This window comes from Lutjanus erythropterus, chromosome 16 (genome assembly GCF_056507025.1).
Source record: "Lutjanus erythropterus isolate fLutEry1 chromosome 16, fLutEry1.hap2, whole genome shotgun sequence".
In the NCBI taxonomy this organism is placed as follows: Eukaryota; Metazoa; Chordata; class Actinopteri; order Lutjaniformes; family Lutjanidae; genus Lutjanus; species Lutjanus erythropterus.
Genome location: NC_139332.1, coordinates 16,578,507 through 16,602,357, shown reverse-complemented (window position 1 = coordinate 16,602,357; position 23,851 = coordinate 16,578,507). Strand labels below are relative to the sequence as shown.

The window sequence follows — 23,851 nt, the reverse complement described above, 5'->3', positions numbered from 1 at the left end:
AATAAGTGAAAAAGAAAACAAATAAATAATCGTGTGGAGAAGACAGATTCATCCTGTGACTCCTTGAAGGGTATTGACCCTTAGCCCAAGCTAAGCTAACCACAGCTTTAATCAGAATGAGATTTTTTTTTTTTATCACTGAGGAGGAAATTAGACTATGTTAGTCCCCATAACAGAAATGAATAGAAATATATAGAAAGAAATGATGAGGAAATGGAAGTATGTGCATCATATGGACTGTGCTACTACAATATATAACAACAATAATATATAGAAAAAGAAAGAACACAGAAACATAACAAAATAAGATAAATAAATGTTTAGTTTTTTTATATATATGGTTTTGTTTTGTTTTTTTGTTTGTTTTTTTTAAGTCCATAATACAAACAACAGTGAAAATAAAAATGCTGGGATGTTGTGATAGCCCACTGGAGGTGGTGAAAGCTGTTTTGAAAACTACCTTTTCTCTTTATGTAAATTTCCCCACATGACGGAACCCAACTGAGGATAATGTTTCATCCCAAGAGAAACGATACCTGTTTTCTTCCAACTGGGTAACAGTGACAGTCACAGAATACGCATGCGCATGTGCACTCAAGGAAGTCCGTAGAAATGGCGCTGCGCGGAAGATCCCTGTGTTTAAATCTGCTTGTCAACAGCCGTAATTTCTACAAATTCGCCTCATGTAATGCCGTCCGACAGCTGTCTGAAAATGTGTCATCTAAACCCGTCTCGTCCAGTGACCCAGAGACCACGGTCGATCATTTGATCTTCACACAAGATCACTTTGCATTAAAGGAATCCCTCAGAAAGGTATGCAGGACTGCTAGCATTGTAGCAAGCTTTGCTGTTACCATGAAAACAAGGCTAGATTTAGCTTTGTTTATATGTTGACACCTGGATATTTTAATACACATGTGTGTTGCTGGAAAACAACAATTATCCCGCTTACCGTACGTGTCAGAAGCAGCGGAGGGGCAGTATGATACAATTGGGTGAGAGGTCACTGTGCAAACGGTGGCTTGTTATGTAGTTACCTTTAACTGACCTGGTCTTGTTTAGAAGGCAACCCGTGATTTGCGACTCTCACGAGATTGCTACGCGTTTTTGTTTGAATTGTGCATGATGGACAGCTTGTTATAATTTAGAATGTGACAACGGTATGGTTACGATCTGCTGGGTTAAGGAACAACAAAAACAGATGGTTATTTTAGGAAAAATCATGATTGGGGTTAAAATGATAACTCTCGCGAGATCTTTTCGCGGATGTGGAGTTCCCCTTTAGGCACGGCCACTGAACTGCGTTGATGCCTGCAGTCACAGCTCTGTATAATAGCTTCAGCAATAAGAAACAAACAAATCACCACTTTTAAGATAAACATTGTATTGACCTTGCTTCTGCTGTTTGAAAGAATGTCAATTTATCTGTCTGTGTCCTCAGATGATTGTGCAAGCCTACATTTGTTTGCTGTAACTCTAGGTTGTTCCATAGTTCCAGATTTGCTGAGGCTACACTGGTTACAACAGCAAACACAGCTTAAGGCTTGTGTGTTTTCAGGGCCCATCCTACACTCTCACGCTGCACTTGATCCATGTCAATCCTCTTGCTGCCAACTTGTGCAGCATCATGTGATATGATACATGCAAACATTAGCAACTGCAACATAGCTCTGTGGATGGCAAAGTCAAGTCATGAATAATTAATAAGTGCCAAACATTTTTCTACCAGTCATAGCGAGCAAATGTTCTCTTGTTGTTCATTCAGTTAACATCAAGAGGGTTTATTGGAGGAACAACGTCACTTGACTTTATCATCCTGGGAAAAAAAATTATTGCGGATGGTAATGGTGAGAAAATCAGTGGGAGCGGGATTAAGAAAACAGCACAGCACAGGGTTCGACTTTGGAGGATGGTGCTGAGTGTGTGAAGACCCTGTCAACTTGTTGGCACTCTTATTGCAATCAGCTCCATTTGAAAACCGACAGATGAGTGGATGTAATTTATGTGCGGAGAAGTTTGTGATACTGAAGGATTTGCTAATTGGTGATTATTTGTAGCAGCAGTGAAACTAGATAAACACTGAGAGTGGCTGGACAACTGAGACGGCCATGGCTTTCACATGAAACCGCCTATGAAGCCAGTGGGGCGAGCCAGTGTAGTTTAGCCAAAGCAGATATACTGTTGACACACAACACACACAAATATTTGGCCCTGAATCATATGTTATATCCCCCTTATCAAAAAAGCCAAAGATCTTTAGTTGCACTCTTGAGAACTGGTATTCTTCCTCTGGCCATTGGTTTTGGCAGATTCAAACATGCCCAGGAGGAGAACAGACTGTGTGATATGGGAACAGTGGAAAGTGAGTCCCATTTTCTTTTGTGCAGCACATACTACCAGTATGGCGATGTAAATGTCAGCTTTCCACAAAATTGATGAATTAAACCCTGAAATATTCAAGGTTACATATTATCAAAACTAGAAAGAATGTTGAGAAAGAATGAGTTTGCTCATCTTGTCTCAAAAGACTTGAAGAGAAGACAATGTGGACTGTTTACTCTGACCAACTAGGTGGATTTCAAAGACAGTTTAATTATATTTTATGTGAAGTTAATGGAAACTAGCAGACATGAGATAATTTAAACACCCTCAGCCCATGCAGACACATTGAAATGTTTCATTCAACAATGGAAGTTTTACTCTTTCAGAAATTGGTTTCTTTTTCCCAGCTCCTTCCACTTAAACTTAAATTATGTAAATTCTGCCACAATAACAAAAGACAAGTTTGATGAAGTTGTGAAGCAGCACGGGGTCATGGGAGTCGTTTTCGTCATTTAGCTAAACAACCGCCATAGCTGATGAAAATCTCCCTGACAAGGCGCAGGCAGAAATCATGCTTCATCATCATCCTTTGACAAAGTAATATCAAAGTTTTATTCATGTAATGCTTAGTCACATTTTGCTGACTTGCCTTCCTCACTCTGAAATGTCCGATGTATCCCGTGCTTTAGCAACTAGTAGTGGCGAGCAGGAAACGCACTGTTACCTTGAATAAATTTCTTTGCTTTTGAACATTGTTGGAAACATTTGGGATAATGTAAATAAATGACTCAACAAAATACGTAATGTAGCGTTTTAAGACATTTTAATGTGGAAATGTTACATTTTGTAGCTTCAATCTCAGTCTGCTGGGCCTTTTTCTGTTACAGTTAATGATTTCTTACGCGAAGAGCTTTTGTCTGTAGCTGCAAATTATGGGTTTAATAAAACAAAGCAAGCATTAGTCACCGACCAGTCTGATTAGCCTGACTCATTTTAAATGTATATTACTAGACAGACATTGGAGACAGAGCCTGCAAAAAATAACAACAAGTCCTAATTTAAGGCAGGGAGCAAAGATATTGCGGTAAACGGAGGGAAACTTGTTGTGTGACTAAACCCTCAAAAGGATGCCAGGGGGTTGAAAATAACCCGGCACTGGGAATAATGGGAAGGATGAAAATGTGAAAAGGAAATGCAGAACAATATGTTAGCAGTGCAGGAAAGGGAACTTGAGGCAGCGTGGTTTATTAAAAGAATTCACTGTAGGATTGTGTGTGTTTATAGGTGGTATACAAATGGGGTTATAGGAAATCCTTCAGTGACTGTTCAGGGTCAGTTGTTGCTAAATAGTGCCAATGTTTCCACTACAGGTTTTCTGTTAGTGGGTGGAGAGGGTGTATGTTGCACTGTTGTCAGTGTAGCTGTCTGTGTTTCATTGTGTGTGGTATTCAAGTGCTCATTTGCAGAAGAGACAAACAACTTCCCATGCTAAGAAATTAGTCATTCCAGTCTCCCTCATGAGCAAACCACCAAACCGTCCAAGGCTGGTGTGTCAACTGGAAGGTCATTAATGAGGACAATAAGCCAAAACACATTTCCCTTCTTCTAGGAAGAGACTCATGTGCAGCCTCCCATGAATTCAGACTGGGATCCCCCCCACACACACACACACTCTACAAAGCCATTGTTGGTGGTTTCAGAACACTGCTGGCCAGTTATGTGTTATGACTAACAAATCACCTTTTTATGTTTTCATCCTGCAAAATTGGTGGGTTTTTTAAATCAAGCAAATTAAGGCGTTTAATATAACTTTCATCCTTGCCTTGTTTTCTCTTGTCTTCTTACCAGTCTTTGACTAGAATGAAACATCAGCAGGGCCTCTTTGGCATGTGGTGATTTTCAGAATTAGCTGACTTCTGGTGTCGCTAGCTATTTAAGATGCTGTTTTTGTCAAGTCGAGGTGGTACAAATGATCAATGTCATAGTATATAATTATAAAGTGGTTCAAGTGCTAACCATTTGCAAGTGTAAAGCTGTTGTCATATGATTTAATGTATAAGTTTGAGTCTTGTTTCTTCTTCTAATGCTTCGTTTTCACTGCATGGCTTGGTGTGACTTGAATCAACTCTCAACTTTTTGGTTCTTCATTGTCAAAAATTTGGATACCTGTTTTTTTTTGGTAAGGTTCCAAGCGAGCTGGTGGAGTGAAAGCATTGCAGACCACTGATTGGTCAGAGAATTGATAGGAGAAATCTCACTTGCGCAACATGGACATCCTGCATACCAATCGCAAATAGCAGCCGCAATTTTTTTTTTAAATTTACTCAACCCAGCTGTGAAAAAAATGGCAGTCAGCAAAACAATACTATGGTCAGGTCACAAAATGCAGAAAAGATCTCAAAAAGATCTCCTCCATTGTTGCTGTGTGTTTGGGTTGCATTGAAGATGATGTCATTGCAGTTTCGCCCAATTTCTCTATGATCGTCATCTAAGGAATCTTGCCTACATTTAGGGGTCACTGTTTGCAGAGGAAAATGAAATTGAGAAAAGTACTCGGTACCAGAGGCACATTCAGCTCAGCTGAGTTGTACCATGTAGTGAAAACATGGTATAACTGACTGTCATGTTGTAGCCTGTATTGCACCATGTGCTTGCTTGGTAGTGCTGCAATTAATTGTCAGTAGGGCTGTATTTAATATTTAATATCACAGTTCGTCTGCTGTTATGTCATCGTATTAATGTATACTGTGATGTAGTCAATTACCTCATATTCACCTTTGAAAAGGTTTATACATAAAATCGGTCCCGTGACCACGGTGTTGTGTTGAAGATGTGATCTAAAAGAGGTGATCTAAAATTTATTTATTTATTTTTTTTTTTACATTTTTTTATTTCAGCTCGACTTTACCTTAACCATTTAGGTCGGACAGAGAAGCCCAGTCTTTTTGTAGTTTTCCAGAATACCCTGGGTGCCAGAGAGGAAAAGCACAGTCAATCCAGACTGGACATTTTGTAAGACCCGATATAAAGCAACGTTCTTGAGTCTGTCTCACTGCTTGACTGTTTGGTGATGTGAAATTTTTCTGGTATGCAACACAATTAGCCCACAATAACCTTTGTGAAGAGATATAGGATCACTCCCTGATGACCTGTCTGCTCCCCAGCAGCTAATTGTCCCTCCTTTTCCCTCCACAGGATTTGAACTTTGAGCATGGATGACTTTAGTGCAGGTTAAAGGGGACCTGTACATGTCTTTTTACTGCATGTTCTTGTGTTAAATGTTATATAAGTTAGGCTACCCTGATTTTAGGCCCAGGCAGGTGGCCCATATATCTGTTGAAAGTAGTGTCTGCTTTCTGTTTTGAATGGTAAAAACATGATGACCATGTTTTCTGTCTGCCTTGTATTCAGATGTTTTCTCAGGCAGTACGTTTTTCTTGGCAGGTTAAGTGGTTGGCTGATTTTGGTTTGTGTGTTTTGGAAGCAGAAAATGAGTGTGCATCACTTTTTGCAATCCTGGGGAAAAAACTGATTTCTTCCTCAGTATTTCAGTACTAGTTTTTATAATTTGAACGGTGAAACACAGGCCTAGTCTAGCTCTTTGCTGATTGTACTTTCACTCTAAAACAGAGATTTAACCAAAGCTACATGAAAGAATAATTAAATGGGGTCTATTTTCTGAAATCCACATTATTGCACATGGGTCATTTAACTCCTTTAACTCCTTTCACGAGGAGTTGAGGCTTGGAGTGTCTGTGTTTCTATTTCCAATAAATACCTCTTTTATTTTAATCATTACTTTTCATTGGCTTTGCCCACCATTTAAAGCATATTGTTCTGAGTAGGAAACACATTTATGGAGCAGATTGTCATGGGTCTGCTCAAACCATGGCCCATTAAAATGTTTATGCATTAAAGTCAGAAACACACCAATAGCAAACCTTATAATTTATAATGTTTTGGCTGACAAGTGCAGATCCATTTGTTGGAGGACATTTTAATTTGAAAAGCATTCAACAAGAAACAGACAAGGAAAGTCACAGTCCATAAATGTTTATTTATATATTTATTTCTTAATTGATTTGCTTTAAATGGCAGAAACAGCACTTAAAACCAACATTATTTTGCAGGAAAGATTGTCGGTGTCCTGTAAAACGTCCTGTCGACAAAGCCTGCTGTGTGACAAACAACAACAACAACAACAAAAGACCACATGAACTGTAACCCACACTCTAGGTGCCTATTTTCTGCGAGGCGGCTTGAGTCCGCAGCAAAAATAGCACAGCGGTATGAGTGTCTCAATAGGCCGGTCATTCATAAGTGCTTCTCCAGCTGTGGACAACTTCCAGGTGTTCAAAATGAGTCACGGCACATAGGTTTGCTCATTCTAAAGTCTACTGCAAAGTCAAGTTGCGTCCTACTCTTCACTCCCTGCAGACATTTTGCCCATGACTCACTAAACAGGCACTAGTGATGTACACTGATAAAACACAATGCAGCTTGAGTTTGGATTCAAGAGACAAAACAAGAGCTGATCACTCTGTTGAAGAATATTACGTAAAATTCAATGACGAGATTACCAAAATCCATTTGTTCCTCCCTTTATGAATGCATTATTTTTTATTTCATTCTGGTAGAAATTAGCCCAGAGCTGTAGATGTATAGTATAAGCCTGTTATTAAAATCAGATACTGTGTCAGACAGTTAATATAATCCACCTCTTATATAGTGAAAGTTATTCCATAACCACAGCTGCACTGATTTTCGCTCCACTCTTAAAACATATAATATAGTCATCCTTCATTCTTAGGCAGTTGTACATCCTGGGCTTTGTGGCTGAATAGATGGATCGGCTGCTAACCCAGAAGGAATGTCATCAGTATGGGTTTCAGTACCGAGCTTTATTTTTGCATGCTGTGCTAAATGTTACTTCAGAGGTTTTTCTAATCCTGCCAGGAATAAAATGGTGGAGGAAACACAAATCCATTAAAATATTGGCATTCAAATGGTTGAATGGAAAGATATCAGCACATTGGTTACCAACAGCTTCATGAAAGTATCAGTATCATCCCTCAGAAACACAAAACCCTCAGTGTAATTTGCACTTTAAGTTGTATTGGACACAGGGTTTCTTCCAGCACAGTTGTTAGGCCTGCTGGCAAGTGTCTTTTGACGGGGGCAGCGTCGGCGTGCGTCTTTCTTGATGGCGGCCCAGCTTAGTCCAGCGACAGACTGATGGCAGCATTAATGTGGGGCCCTATAGTTTCTGCAAGAACATAGTCAAGGCTGGAATCATGTAACTGAGCATTTTAAAAAAGCCATAACACAGGTTTCATAGGGCCCCACATTAAGTCAGTGCTAAAAGCTGACTGTAGATTTGAAAATATTACTACATTATGGCTGGGTAGCACCAATAAGGATTAAATTTAAACCAGATTAAATTAAGCTTCAACTTTAAATAATGCTGCATCAAACTTTTAAACGTACTTAAAATTTACAAAATATTAAATTTGAACCGCTGTTGTCCATTTTTAAATCTCCTATTATTTGGCCATATTTCTCCATTAATTTGGCCAACAAGTTTTTCTTAGAAGAGGAGAATTTAGACCTTCTCTGCTGAGCCATCATGAGTAGGCGAGCTAGGCAAACTTACTTTTAAGCTAGCTAGCAAACCGCAACGTTTTGTTGACATTTTAACTAGCGAGCAGCTAATGTAATGTTTTAACTTTTTAGTTAGCTAGCAAACAATGTGGGCTAACTTTTTGTTATGGAGACATACCTAAGTCAGCAGCTCTCCCCCTTACTAGGCTACTTACTAGGTCTCAATAGCACACATACTTTTTATTTATTTGTTTTAATTTAGGTAATCCATATTGATTAAAGTCTTTTGTTGTTCAACAGAGCTGTGCTTAATTTTAGATCTCATTGTAAACCTATTTTTGCTTAACTCTGATTAGAATTAATCAGTCTAAGCGTTATTATGAATAAGTTATTTATTCAACACACATTTTAAAATTTATGCTGCAGATAGTCTGACCAAGCCTTTTCATTGGTCGATTAGATATTTAGAATGTGCTCAAATCAGCATGACATCACAGTGTGCTCATCACTATAAATATTAATGTGCCCAGAAAACGTTTGTGAAATGTTTTTATTTATGAAAGTAAATCACTGAATCACAGGGGGCCTATAGAGACACTGGAAGGAGAGGGACTTTGCTTCTCTATGGTGCATTCATGTTTTAACCAACAGACGTTGCTGGTGAGCTTTCAGACCCTTATATCCATTTTTCCAACTGAGCCCCCTACTGTAATTGTTTTTTATAAACACCTTCAAAAGTATTCCCTGAAAACAAAAATGTCCATTCAGTGACAAATGTTACCAACATTGTCACTGAATTCTGTTACGGTTTTGTTTTTAGTACAATTTTTCTGCTTTAAAATGACACAGACAAGGAATGGGCCCAAACCTGTGTCATTGTTTTATGAGCCTGCAGCTTGTCTTATTGTATGTCACTAGCCAAGTCTTGGTTATCAGTGGGGGGCTGATAACATGTACGTAAAGGATATAGCATGCAATGCTTACTGTCACTGTAGTCACCCTGTGTTACATTTTTCCAGCCTGCTTTCTATTCATTGATATGTAATACCTTATCTCGCTGTCTGTGAGAGATAGATTACATAGACTTAAATCGAGATGTGCACCACACAGCAGGAAACTCATGTATGTGTAACAATCTCTTTTTCTTTCACTCATAATGTGTATATATTCGTGTGGTGTTTGCTATGAGACAGGAGATGGAATAGCAGGACTGTCATTTGTCATAAGAATCATATTAAGGTTTTATATAGCAAAGAAATTCTGCGCATGTTTGCACAGAAACAGGCAAACATATGCACATTTATGCTTTGAATTCACTAGGAAAAAAGTTAAAGATGATTCCATGCACACTATTAGAAGAATGCACAAACATATCATTTCTTCCCTGCTGTTTTTGTGTTATAGATCATCGACCAGGAAATCAACCCCTATGTGGATCAGTGGGAGGCAGAAGGGATGTTTCCAGCCCATAAAGTCTTCAAAATCTTAGGAAATGCTGGCTTTCTAGGAGTCAACAAACCCATTGGTAAGAGTGTTAGACTGCTAACTTAATAGATTAGTATTCAAAAACCAACATTCATATTCATAAACACGCTTTTGGCACCAACAATTTTGATACAATGGCTTGGAGATTAGTGTCTCATGACAACAATCTCAAGATGTAGTTCTCCAATCCTGTTGTTGTGGAGTTTGTCATGAAATTGCCTCACAGGAATGAAAGTTTCTTTGTAAACCTGTATCTTTACTTAATCTGTAATTGAGTAGCAGTGTATGCTGGGATGGGCTCCAGCTCCTGTGTCTCTTAAAACTAATTTAGGATTTCCTCGATGTGAATGGTTTTGTTTTTTAACAACTCGTCGTGAAAAATGATGAGGGTTTAATTAATCTAGTGGGGTTTTGTGCATTATCTGGAGCGGAGCAAAAGGGAGAAAAGGTCTGTTTGAATTAAAGCCCCAGAAGCCTTTTTATTTTGGAGGAGGCTTGTTTTCTGCAAAAGTATCTAAGAAGATAATAAGCCTGCCGGGAAATGATAATAACAGTCACATGAAGGTGCCAAACTCGGTGCATCTTTCATATTGCCTGATTGTGTCTCACTGACAGTGTTAATTCTGACAAATAAAAATGAAAAAAAGTTTTTAACAACTTTGATTCAAAGTGAAAATATGGATCTATATCATCATCTTTAATATACACCATTATTTTGAAAATCCCATGGCCTGTCTGTGTCACACCTGTCTGTAAGAGTTCAGTCATATAATTGTAAAATCATAATTTAGTTGCTTTTTGGGAGTTAAGATAAAGATAACTGAACATGTTAAATGTACATGATGATATTGTCTGATATGAATCTCAGACTCCTGAACTGAATCGGACCAAAATTGTATTGTGATTGTGATTCACACCCCCTAATCAAAATGTGTCCCACAGCAGACAAGAAAGTGAGGAATGCTTCACTGTGTGTGCAATTTTACCGTCACCGCTTCAGACTGCATTTGGCGTGTTTTCTTCACAGCTGAATTCACTTTCCATTCATTTTCTTTCTGTCTGACAGCCATACATTACAGTCAGTCTGGTTTAGAAACGTTCCTACTGTGATGATGGGCGCTGGTGTCACAGTAACATCCCACAACAGCTGTCTGCTACAGTATGACCCATTTCCAGATGTGTATGCAGCTGTGCCACCGCTGAGGAGGAGGAAAGAGAGGGAGAAGTTCTTTACAGTGTAGGACCACATGAATAGTTGTGGTTGTGATGTGTAATTCATTCTGAATATTTAAGAAGATTTGTGGAAAGTGTTTGACAAACAGGCAGCAGAGATCTTAAGTTTTTCTGCATTTAATCTTTCTGAGACAACATAAAGTTCTGACATTTGATGCTGGAAGGAAGAAATCTGGTAACAGTAATGTTGGACATTGAGCTCTGCGAAGAAGATTTCACAGCGGGTCTGTAGGTCAAAGAAGAGGGAGGGCGAGGGGAATTAAAATGTGCTGAGTACACAAGCCTCAAGCATTAGTGGACCGGATTAGAGAGGAGACATGCTGTATTATCACGTGGTAGATTACCTGCTATCATGTACAGCTCAAGAAACATCCTTAAGAGATATCATTTGTAAAATAATTCTGAAAAAGAGGGCCAAGTGTACCCTGTAATTCAGAAACAGCTGCCAGGGTGTTGATTTCACATGAACTCATGTCCCTGCAGTACAATATGTAGTCACTAATTACAGCCATTAAAACTTAAAATGTAAAAGCCTCTTCTAAAATAAACATTTTGAAATTTTAGGTAAAAATTGTACCATGTTAAAAAAATAAATAAATAAATAAACCCCAAAAAGTTATCATACTGTGGAATTAATGCTGCGTTTGACTTGCCTTTGTTGATAATATTAGGAATAACAAAAGTTGCTATGATATGTCTCTAGGATAGGGATGCTGATGATTAATCATTAATCAATTAAGAATTTAACCATTAAAAATATATTAATGATCAGTAGTCTAGAAATGGCAGTAATTGCATCTTAATTCATATTGCTTTGTCTGGAGGAGGCATTTGTTAAAAAGGAAACTCAGAGTTGACATAATATTAATTATCAATGATTAATCGATAAACAGGTCGTTGGTTTTCAACTGTCGGCTAAGGAAAACGCACAGAACTTGCAACACTACTTTAGGAAAGTGTGCAGATGGAGTAACTACAACTAAACATGTCCCTTTGCTGAACTGCTGACTAATGAAGCAGACTCTCAAAGAATTCTGTGTCGGGTTAATTGATTTAGAGGCTCGGATTACAGGAGTGGGAATAGGGATTTAGGAGTCTGTTTAATGGAGAAATGATTCATCAGGTGGAATGAAAGAGGTGGTCACCCTTGATTAAATAATAAATCACCAACTCCTTTATTCTGTCTTGTTTTAAGTTACAGACACTAAATTATAGAAAGTTCTAATTGAAGGAATACATGTGGACTTAGTAAAATTATCTTACCTTGTATTTTATTCATTAAATTATCAATTGTTCAATGGAAAGTAGATCTAAATTGCTTAATGTATGACAAAACCAGATAGTGCGTAAGATTTAGGGGGATCTATTGGCAGTATTTGGCAGAAAAGGGATATATCATTTATAAGTATTGTATAATTATCTGAAAACAAGGACAGTTGTGTTTTCATTACCTTAAAAAGAACCATTTATATGTACAGAGGGTGCAGGTCATCTTCCATGTTGAACTGCCATGATACGTTCTCCTACCCACTTGGAAGGGTAGGGTGTGGCGAGTGATATGGAGTTGGTTGCAGTCTACAACCATCCATCTAGATGCCATCAATTCTTACAAAAAACACAGCTTATGTGCCTCTAATCTTGTGGTTTGGGGGTTAAGATGCCATCCCTGAAAGCACCGTGCCCAGTTTGAATCTGGCAGAGGACCTGTTGCATGTCATTCCCCATCTCTTCCTCTCTTCTGTTGTTACCTGATAAAGGCAAAGAATGCTCCTAAAACAACTAGAAGAATAAAGAAATGAAGCAAATCAGAGATTTGGCTGAACCAGTGAATTCAAAATTGTGATTCAGACCTATTTTCTTTCCTGTTTCTAGGAGTTTAATGATAGTGCTCCTCTGTGGGCATCGATGACTTAAAATCCAGTAAAACAGAGCCCTGGGAGTGAACTTGACAGATTTATGACAGATTTAAACCTTAAATGGGCGTATATCCGGACCTGGCCATGAAGTTAATGCCCCTGTTTACATCCTTTGGTGCCAAGCAACATATCCCTTTATTTAATTCACTGACAAGAAAACTCAACACTTTTTCTCACTCTTCCATGTAGAAGGGAAGGCAGTATTACCTTTCAAAACATGAGAACAGGAAGTTTTGTCAAGGCAGCCACATTCAGGGAGAAGACAGGGACAACCCCTGGCTCCCTGCCTGTTTTCCTCTGCTGTGACAGAGAAATATCTGTACTTCACGCCATGGCAATGGCCTCCTGTCTCCTGCCTGGCAGATAAAACCTGGCAGCCTGCACAGTTTTCCCTTTAAAACTGAATATTTTTTTTATACTAATGTTTAGGTGACTCACATCTAGGGGAAACTTGTGTGTTCAGGCTATTTTCTTTCTCATAATTTTTACTCAAGTAATGCTAGTGTGCAGTGTGTCAGTTAATGAACGCTCCAGCTTCTCAACATCAAGTCTTGTCTGTTGTTTCGCGACTGCTGGAAAAGTGGCGGGTGTTAGCCACAAAGCAAGCTGTGCAGAAAAGGCTAACAATATGCAAAGTGTTGTACCTTTAAAACATTGGGTCCAGTGCAGTCTTATCACTTTCAGATGCTTGGTATTACAGCCCTGAACTGCAGTGTCTTCTTGGAGATGCGGTAAATTAAACTAATAATGATAAATTCATCACTGTAGGTCTTGAAAACAGTTGTTGTTGTTGTTAGCATGTTGTTAGCCACCCACTAGCAATCCCAAGATGCCGTGGGTTGAGTCTGTCATCCAGTCAGAGGCTGTGTTCCTAACTTGTGTGCGACATACATATATATATTAATAGATCCATGCCCTGATATCAACATGACAGTAATGAGCTCAACACCATATTAGGTATCTCATGAAAGTGGTAATGCAGTTGTTGACACAGCCCTAATTACACCTGTGTCCGTTGTTGTAATTGTACAACATTTCAGTACAGGAAGAGAATAGTATAGAAAACCATCGTCAGTGTGTCTGCTTCTGCTGCACCTTTAAATTCCCTCCTCCCAGTCTTCAATATGTGTCTCATATGGAGCTCCACCCGATGAGAACCTATACTAAGGAACATCTGGTGTTCAGAAGAAACATATGTGCATAGGATTGACATTTGTGGCAGATTTTTGTTTGTTTTTCTTCTGCTTGCTTGCTCAGCCAGACAGCCTGCTGTTACGCTTGAAGTGGGATAAACCTCAGTGCTTCCCTTTGTCCACATTATCCACCACAGGGTTTCCAGTGCTCAGCGACTTATAGCTGCACATCTGCACCTGTTTCCTCTTTTTTTGTTTCCCCTGCTCCCTTGTTTGCTTGTCCCACCATATCTCCCTCTTTCTCTGTCCTCATTTATTCTGCTCTCATTCTTTTCATCCTGTCTCTCTCTGACAGTCTGTCAGACAGTGTTTTCCATTATTCGATAACTAGTCTGACGGGTGATATTAAACCACTTTGCTGGAATTGCAGTCATCCTTATAATAAATTCACTGATGATAATTCATTGTCAGTCACTGCTGGTATCCATCATACAGTGGCTAGCATACTGTATTTAGTCATGGGAAAACGGTGCTCAGAGCATTTCACAAATGCTCAGTCTTTTTACTTTTGGCTGACTGGACATTATCATCAAGAGATTTGTCCTAAATGAATTTCTGTCAGATTACATTTGTTGGACCAGCTTGAGATGATGATGTCGAATTTTTAGTTCTGCAGACAGACCATTCATTTTCATATTGTTTCATTTTCAATTTTTTTTTTTTTTATAGCGCAATAACATGATTTAATTTGATGAAGAAGTGAAATACAGTAATCATTTGGAAGATATTCTATGTATGCATAGGCCTATAAATATTTAATTTACCACAGTTGTAAAGTGCTGAAAAAGCTTGAAAATGCACCTTGAAAATGCTTGAAAAGTGCTTAAGACTTCTGAAAAGGAAACCTTATAAAAGTGATTGCCTTAGCTTGCTAATACAGTGAGTAGCAGAAAGAAAATTGGCCTTTAGCATTAAGCATATTAGTATAAAAACCATGTTCTTCATTTCACAATAAATGCTGTAACTGATGATAAAAGGCAAAAGAAAGGAACAGAAAAGAGATGGGTCTTCATGAGGATAACTGACAGAAAGTGGTGTTTTAAACATGGTAATGCACCATTCAACTCCATTAAGGACCTAAGGTCTTCGTAAATGTCTCTATAGCCAGAGTGGAGGAAAAAGACATCCATTTTTTTTACTTATTCAGTAAATGGCTTGTTTAAGAGATCAGAATCAAGTTTGAAATACTAAGCAGAACAGATGAGATGACACTGAGATAACAGCGACCCTTACCTGCAGCATGCCGCTGCTCTCACTGCAGTGCTTTTTACACATAATGCTCTGGTGCCAATGGATCAGTTCAGAGTATTGTGAACGGATACCAGAGTGTATTGTGTCTATGTGTGTGTGTGCAGAAACTTGCTAGGAAGGATTTTATGACAGAGGTAACAGGAAAGATGGTGGGAAGGGTGCAAGTCTAGTTTAAGGTGACGTAATGGTGGTGTATATTAGAGCTGCAATGATTAGTTGACTAATCATTAAAAAAAAAAAACTACATGGATAATTGATTAATCATTTCAATCATTTTTCAAGCAAACTGTCAGACATTTGCTGGTTTCAGCTCCTTGAATATAAGGATTTGTTGGTTTTCTGTGCCATTTATGATAGTGAATAAAGCCCAACTGATACTGGATTTTTGGGGCCAATGTTGATGTCGATATTAGGGAGAAAAAGGAGGGAGGTCATTATTAGGGCTGCAACTAACAATTATTTTCATCATCGATTAATCTGTTAATTCTTGATTTTCTGGTCCATAAAATGTCAGAAAATTATCATGTTTTGCTCACAACCCAAAGATATCCAGTTTATTGTCGTAGAGAATGTAAGAAACCATGAAATGTTCACATTTGATAAGTTAAAATTGACTGAAATAAAAAATTAATTGATTATCATATTAGTTGGGGATTCATTTAACAGTCCATTAATAATCAATAAATCGTTGTAGCTCTGGTCCACATCTTATCTGAACTCACTGTCAGCTGTAGTCAAGGCGTGAGTTGAGTGTGAGTGTGTTGTTTTTTCCTGTGCAGAGTATGGAGGTTTCGGTCTCGACTTCAGCTACAGCATGGCGGTGGCAGAGGAGCTGGGCCACATCCGCTGTGGAGGCATCCCCATGGCCATCGGCGTTCAGACTGATATGGCTACTCCAGCACTGACCAGGTACAATCCCACACACTTATGACAGAGCATGAGGGATGTTGAATGCTTGGATATATCTGATGGCTTTTGTCTTAAGTGAAAAGTTTGCAGCTTAATGTGACATAAATCCAGTGTTTTCACTGTTCCCTTTAAATCAGCTCCCAACAGTTTGGGTTTCCAGCTTTTCTTTGTGTGAATGTACATTTTTCCTTTGGCACAGATCTCCCTCTGTCACAGCCTCTTCTTATCAGAGGGACAAAAACTAGCCAGTGACTCATGCAACAATGTCTGCTTTGTGTTTTTCCCCTTTTTACACGACCATGAGAACCACTTGTGTCAGAGCTGGAGTACATTTTCAAACATTCGTCCTGCAGGAAAGTGTTTCATTTTGAGGAGATAAAAAGGTTGCACGTATTGCTGCCACTGGCAACAACTGATGCCCTGTTTAGCCTGCCAATATTATATTGTGTTTGGTGTATGAGTTTTTAACACAAAACCATGTCCAAATTATGACAGAAGCGCCTTTATTTTCTTCATTATTCAGCCCAGCTCTGCTGTGATGTCTGTCTCCTTTTTTCACCTGTCCTTTCTTAGCTTGTGTTTATTTTTCTGTATTTTCATTAGTCTGTCACGGAAAACCATGTTAACAGGTACAGTAGGCACAGGTACAGACTATTTCCTATGTTGCTGGAACGTTAATAAACACACCCCATCATTTTAAATATAACTCTAATATATCCATGTCCCTGATACCTATCATGTCACTCATGCCTATCACATCTGTTTGCTATGTTATCGAGTTAGTCAGCCAGACAGTTTTTCAGTAGCAGAACCACGAGGCCTTGTTTTGATCCACTCCCAACTGCCCTCTGAAAGTTACTGTACAGCACTCTTGATACAAACTCAACACCCCCTGTATCTGTTTCAAATTAAAAGCTTCTATCATTTCAGTGCAAAAAAAAAACTTCATGTCTTAGTAAGGCTTTTATTGCGACACTTCTGCAGGAACTTGCAACTCCACTCTCAATCATTGGCTGTTATGGCGCACATGGATGGGGCTGAGTAACCTGCATCACCTTGTGGTAAAATTCGGTATTACTGGTCCAGTTTGACTAAATAGCAACCGGGATACTGTTAATCAAGAAATGATTGTATCGGCCCATATGGCTTTTAGATGATTGGCAATTGTAATCAATGGCAAAAAAACGTGATTGGGACGTCCCCACTGTAAGCGTCAAGTAAAATCTTGTATCATTCAGGCGTTCTTTAACTGTGCCATCAAGTTCTGTATCTTAGTTGTTGTAGTATTGTCTGTTGTACAGCCCTTTATCAAAGTTACACTCCCTGGAGGGTATATATTTGGTAATTGTTTGTCTCACCCACATAGGGCCTTGTCTTATTGTGTGATATCCTCCTGCTATGAAACAGCTGCTGGTGACACGAGACAGAATTCAGTGAAGTAGACAGTGGGAGTCTCAGGAGCTTAATTAGGGGATCTACAGTAGTCTGCAATGAGTTATAAGTGAAAGAGAAAAAAAAACGTGGGAGTTTCAGGATAAGACTCCCTCCTCTGCCCCACTGGAACTGTAATTGCCTCAAACATGGCCTTTAAAGCACACAATCTGCTGCTCTCTTGCCACAGTTGGACCATACAGTTAAGAGTTTCATACAACCTTTAGATAGAGAAAATTTTTGAAGAGTCTGGGGTGGTCTTGGATTCCCCCTTTGTGTCAAAAAGTGACTGTGTGTGTGTGTGTGTGTGTGTGTGTGTGTGTGTGTGTGTGTGTGTGTGTGTGTGTGTGTGTGTGTGTGTGTGTGTGCGCAGGTTTGGTTCAGCTGAGCTAAAGAAAGAGTTCCTCGTTCCCTCCATCACAGGGGACAAAGTGGCCTGTCTTGGAGTTAGTGAAGTCGGAGCCGGCTCAGATGTGTCAAGTACGTCAATCCTTCATCATCATCTGGTCATTTATTATCATGTGATTTCATTTTTTAGCTCCTGAAGGCCCATTAGTGCTACAAAAATGATCGAGGAGCCAAAAACTAAAGTGCTATGCAAACAGTTTGGCACTGATATTCTCTCATGAGGGACTGATGGCGTTCTGAATGCGACGTACAGTATACGGTTCACTGTCATCAGACTTCACTACTTTTTGGCTATTTTTCTTTCTGCATTGGGTGAAATGTTTTATGCTTGACATCTAGAGTAATACATCAGCTTCAGACTCAATACTTTTGAGGGATAGTTTGGATTAGTAAGTGTTTTACCCACAGTGGATAGCTTCTGTACTGGTACTCCTCTCTACTTCTTCGAACTGGTGGTGTGTCGACAGCCATCTACTGTAGGCTAAACACAGACTATCCATAAGTATCTCCCTCTTGAAATAATCCAAACTATCACTTTAAGGGTGAAGATTGTATTTTGTGATTTTGCATGCATTGAAACTTTTCGTTTAACCTTCTGTCCTCACGCTCATCTTTGCCAATTTTCTGTGTTGTTCCATCCATTTACACACTCCACCACACATCGATTCAGGTATCAAGACCAAGGCAGTGAGGCAAGGGGATGAATATGTTATCAACGGGGGGAAGATGTGGACGACTAACGGTACCCAGGCTGACTGGATGTGTCTCCTCGCCAACACCAGCGACGGGCCGCCACACAGGAATAAATCTCTCATTTGTTTGCCCATGGACCTGCCAGGTAGGAATCAGTTAGTTATTTATTTAATTATTTTCAGTTCGACAAACCTGAAAATTAACTCAATTTTCATAATGTGGTATTCATGTGCATCTAGAAACAGCCCTCTAATTTAAGATTTTCCATTTTTCAGTGCTATGATTTACTGCAATATTCCCACATCATTTGCCTGAACTCTTAAACACACTTTCTGCGGATTTTCTCTAACTGTTCTGTCAATAGAATTTGTTATCATTAGCCAGCCTTTGCCAAGATGCATAATGACTCTTACTTCCTTTCCTTCCCTCTGTAGGAGTACAAGTGGCCCGCAAGATTGATAAAATCGGCATGTGGTCATCAGACACAGCCGAAGTGTTCTTCGATGATGTTCGTGTGCCCTGCAAGAACATCATTGGTCAGGAAGGCATGGGCTTCACCTATCAGATGCTTCAGTTCCAGGAAGAGAGGCTCTGGGCAGTGGCCAATAGTGAGTGAGCCTTTCTCATAAATCTTCGGCCATATCCAGACATGAGACGTTATGTCTCCTAATTATATTTACTTTTTCACTTCATCTCTAACTCTTACTCTCAGCTCTGTCTTTCCCGACATCTCATCTGCCTCCTACAGATCTTACTGGAAGTTGAGCAGGTTATCATTTTCGCTTTCCAAAAGTTATGGAGTTCAGGTCAAGTAGTTTAAGCCATTAATCCTCTGTGTTTGCTTTTGATTTTGACTAGGAAGTGAAAGTGAATATTTTCTTGGGTAGAAGTTGTGAGAAACAGTTCAGAAGTGAAACTGTCTCACGCTTTTACTAGATCTGACATTGATGTGTAAACTTGGACATCATGTCAAAAATCAAAGACACTATTACATGGTTCACCTTTAATTCTTTTTAATGCTTGCCCCTGTACATAGTATTGTTGTATTTATTAGGAGTTATCAAATAACAATAAAAAAATCAAGTTAAATGTTAAATTTGGATGAACAGCTGCAATGTCTATAAAATACTGAAAAATATCCATATCTCAGCAGATCCAAGCTGTCCAAGCTGATGTCTTTAAATATCTTGTTTTCTCAGTCTAAACCATAAAGATATTCAGTTAAAGATGATAATAATTGAAGAGAAGTGGGTCAATCTCCATATTTTAGAGGTTGAGAACAGTATTTTCTGCCATTTTGCATGAAAAATTACTTTAACAAATAGTTTAATTGTTTGACCAGGAAAGGCAGATTTACTTGCCCCACATGGCATTTTACTTGCCGCAGGCACCCTTTATTACTGCCATTTAAGTTAAAAGAAAAGGTGACAGCTTGCATAATCCTAACCAGAACACAGCACACACAGACAGCAGTGAGATCACAGCTCCATCTCTCTTTATGAATGCCTCCAGCTGTGACCACGATGGACAACGTCATTCAAGAGACAATCAAGTACACGCGACAGAGGAAGATCTTCAAGCAGCCTGTCCTCTACCACCAGGCAGTTTACTTCAGGCTGGCTGAGCTGCAGACGGAGGTCGAGCTGCTCCGCTCCCTCCTCCACCGCGCTACAGGTGGGTTCACTTTATAGACAGACGCGACAAGAATTAAAGATCAGTTTTAGTTTGGTAGTTTTGGCTGCATCTGAATGACTCTTGTTTCCTCTCAGTGTCTCCCATGTTCAGCTCAGAGCAGAATGAGTGTAGTGTTAGGATGTGGTTTGCATCATCACAGAACATGTTCATCTGTATAAATAACATTTATTTTCAGTATATACATAGATCTGCAATATTCATGTTTTCTAGATTAATCTTAAGATAGATAAGGTTATTTCACCTCCAGATACTACATACCCAAAATACCATTATACACATGCTTTGATTTGGATGTACAGTATTTTGATAAAATTCATACCAAATGAATGCATGCAGCTGTCCTCATGACACTTAATACCCCAGATAAGACTAAGGCCTCAGTAACAAAGGCCACAGTTGACTCAGCTCTGCAAGAATGATGTGAATGACAAACTACCCTTGAGTGGAAAATTTGTCCATGTGTGATGCAGCAGCTTAGTTTAAAAGACAAAGAGCACATAGAGCAGGCTGGAGGATGATGTGGTAGCTTAACAGTGAACAGTAACTGTAGCTTTAGCATCAAAACTGTCAGCTGTTAGACTGTCAAAGCAGCACAAAGAAGAATTTCATGGATGAGTTGCCTGAAACTGATGTCTTGATTTTTACTCCATGTTCAGGCTGGAATTAAATTCTGTCTTACTATATATTATCACTGTATTGACTGTCATTTTGCAAGTTTTATGTATTTACTTGGGAATTGTTTTTATGTTCTGCTTGTTGTGGAGTTGCTGCCTTGTGTAAAGCACTTTGTAGCTTGGGGTTAGAGCTCAGTGCTCTATAAATAAAGATTATTATTACTTTTTATAGCTATTTTTTCAAGATATGAAGCATCATAGTGACATATAACAAAGGTAAATTTCAAAAAATGGACTAAACACAAAAAAGGACATTAGGACAAACAACAGTATAAAAAATAGCAAACATTATATTGAAATGAATAAAAGATGACACTCAAATTCTTAAGTTATTTGATTTTTGAATCCATATTTCACAGGCTTTCAAGAGCTATTCTAACAAAATAACTCTAAGATCACATTTTTTGTACTTCAGATTGCTATGGAGCAATTTGGAGATGAGTGCTGGAGGACACTTGTATATGTAAAGAGGGGTTTAACTATGATTAATGATTAACATTTTCTACCAACCTACTGTTGTTTTTGTGTGTACTGGCATAATTTCAAAACCCACAGGTCTGGCCTCCTGAAAAACTGGCACATATCCACCTATCCCAAAATACAACCCAAGTGTGGCTTTACACTGCAGTGTTTATGATATGAATACGTGGGTGCATCTGTCGGGCAGGTTGCCCAAGGTCTTGTTATTTTCTCATTGTGTTTGTAGCCACTCCAGTGGCTAGCAGCCTTGAATTAATTCATCTAGCTGGTAGTCCAATTTGCTTGCCCAGGAATAGATCAAAGCAGTCGCATCTGTTTGGCACAGGTAAAGAAACACACAAACAAAGCTTTTTTTACACACAGAAACAGGAAAAATCATGCCACTCACAAATGTTCCTCTGGAGGCTTCCTACAATACAGACATTGATCAGATGCAGTGGAAAACTGAATGAGAAACACCCTGAATCAGAGACAGCCACAGGTGGCTCTGAAACTGAATCACATGTTTTTTTTGTCTTACCTACCTTTTTATCCTCAAGGAAATTTTCCCACTTACTACTTCTGTCCTCCCTTTATTCCCTGCAGCATTGTATGTTAAAGGCAATGATGTCACCAAGCTGGCATCCATGGCCAAATTAAAGGGGGGCCGCCTGGCCCGAGAACTGAGCGACAGCTGTCTCCAGTACTGGGGAGGAATGGGCTTCACCAGTGATGTGCTGGTCAGCAGATTTTACAGGTGAGACTGGTCAGTTAAATGGCAACATAACTTTATAATAAAGTATAATTATAGACCCAATTCCAAAAAAGTTAGCACTGTGTAGAAGGAAGGAATTTCACTTTAAAATCTTCTACAATTAATGTCCTCACTTTCCAAGCGCCTACTGATTGTTGCTAAAACAAAATGAGATGTACCACAGTGGTAAACATGCCTCAGTCACCACTTTATTGAAACATGTTGCAGGCATCAAATTCAGAATGAGCGTATATTCACAAATCACAATAAACTTTATCAGTTTGAAAATTAAATATCTGGTCTTTGTACTGTATTCAACTGAATACAGGTTAAATAAAAGATTTGGAAATCATTGCATTCTGTTTTTATTTCCATTTTACAGTGTCCCGACTGTTTTGAATTCCAGTTGTATTTTGTCAGTGATCTGGTTTTAAAATTACTTTGTACTGCTTGAACCATACAGTAAAATGATTTTTAATTATTTTCACCTATGTGTACTTTATCTCATCCCCCCCAAAATACTTAGAATATTTAGCTGCAAAACCGTGGCATGAGAGCACCAGGCACTAACACAGGTTGCTAAATATTGTTAGATTTGGCTGTCAATCATGTGAGGGTTTAACGTTTCTATGGTAACAGTAATTGGCAGGAGTGTGATAAAGCTTGTGTATTTTACAAGGATGTTAAACATGATTCCTCAATTGCAAACTCACAATCAGATTGATTGATGGCTTTTACAGAAACCCAGCATGTGATCAAGTAATAATAATCCTTGAAAACATGTAATTAGTTTCAGTCTCCTGTTGTGAAGTGTTGGCCTCATTTGTTAATTCAGTGTATGATGAATCAAGTGTTTGATTCAGTGTCAAACTGATTCAGTGTAAGCCCTTATTTTACACTGTGCTGACATCTACTGATGGGGTGAATAATGCAGCTGAATGAGGCATTCAGTGTTGCTTTAAGTGAGAGAAAAAAAAATCATTGCTGCTATTATTTATGGGACTCAGATGTTTAAGGAAATTCAGATGATTGTTACAGAGAAAATGTATTTGTCCTTTCCACAGGGATTCCAGGTTAATGTCGATTGGTGGAGGGGCTGATGAAGTCATGCTGGGAATCATCGCGAAGTACATGGACACACTACCGCGGAAGTGATGTCACAACACACCTGATTGCCAAGCAGAGATCACCGAAGTGCAGTTCTGTCATACAAGGATGTTGGATTATCCGGCCCTTTGCCTTTGATTGTTTTTAACTGTACTGTATGTACTGATATCTGATCAAACACACAGATGATTAACATACTGTCCTTGTTTTTAATGACCTTATAGATGTGAATTGCATTCAACCAATTATGTAATAAGTAATTTTTTTTTTTTAAGGTTATTTTTTGGGCTTTTGCCTTTTTGCGGATAGTGACAGCTGAAGATATGACAGGAAAGGGGGCAGAGAGCATGCAGCAAATGGCCCTGTAATTAGTTCATTTAACATTTAATTATCCTGTAAAGACTAAGCTTATTTTTTTAGAATGGAGCAAAATAATATGTAAAAATGACTGTTGTGTAAAATAAATATCCAGTAAAGATTCTGACTTTGTGTCATTAACAAATGTATAAAAGTAAAATTCTCTTCAAGTACTACACACTCATTCTATACTGGTCAATTCATAGCATAAAATTTGTTTATTTACATTAAAAAAAAAACATTTTTACAACAAACAATCATGAACACTGTTATTACTTGGGGTATGGATGTCAAATGCTGTAATATATCCACTCATTCTTTAAAGCAAATACACTAGATTATTTGTTTCAGGTATGATTCTAT

General features: G+C 38.7%; 1 protein-coding gene across 1 annotated transcript; it reads left to right on the top strand.

Moving 5' to 3' along the window:
* Nucleotides 1-580: 580 nt before the first annotated feature.
* On the top strand, nucleotides 581-23,230 carry LOC146312888 (putative acyl-CoA dehydrogenase 6). The gene is made up of 9 exons (XM_084738537.1): nucleotides 581-813; nucleotides 9,328-9,448; nucleotides 15,781-15,910; nucleotides 17,715-17,821; nucleotides 18,420-18,587; nucleotides 18,877-19,050; nucleotides 19,955-20,116; nucleotides 21,877-22,027; nucleotides 23,089-23,230. The coding sequence occupies exons 1-9, from the start codon at nucleotides 613-615 to the stop codon at nucleotides 23,177-23,179; spliced, it is 1,305 nt and encodes a 434-aa protein (XP_084594663.1). The 5' UTR covers nucleotides 581-612; the 3' UTR covers nucleotides 23,180-23,230.
* Nucleotides 23,231-23,851: the final 621 nt, after the last annotated feature.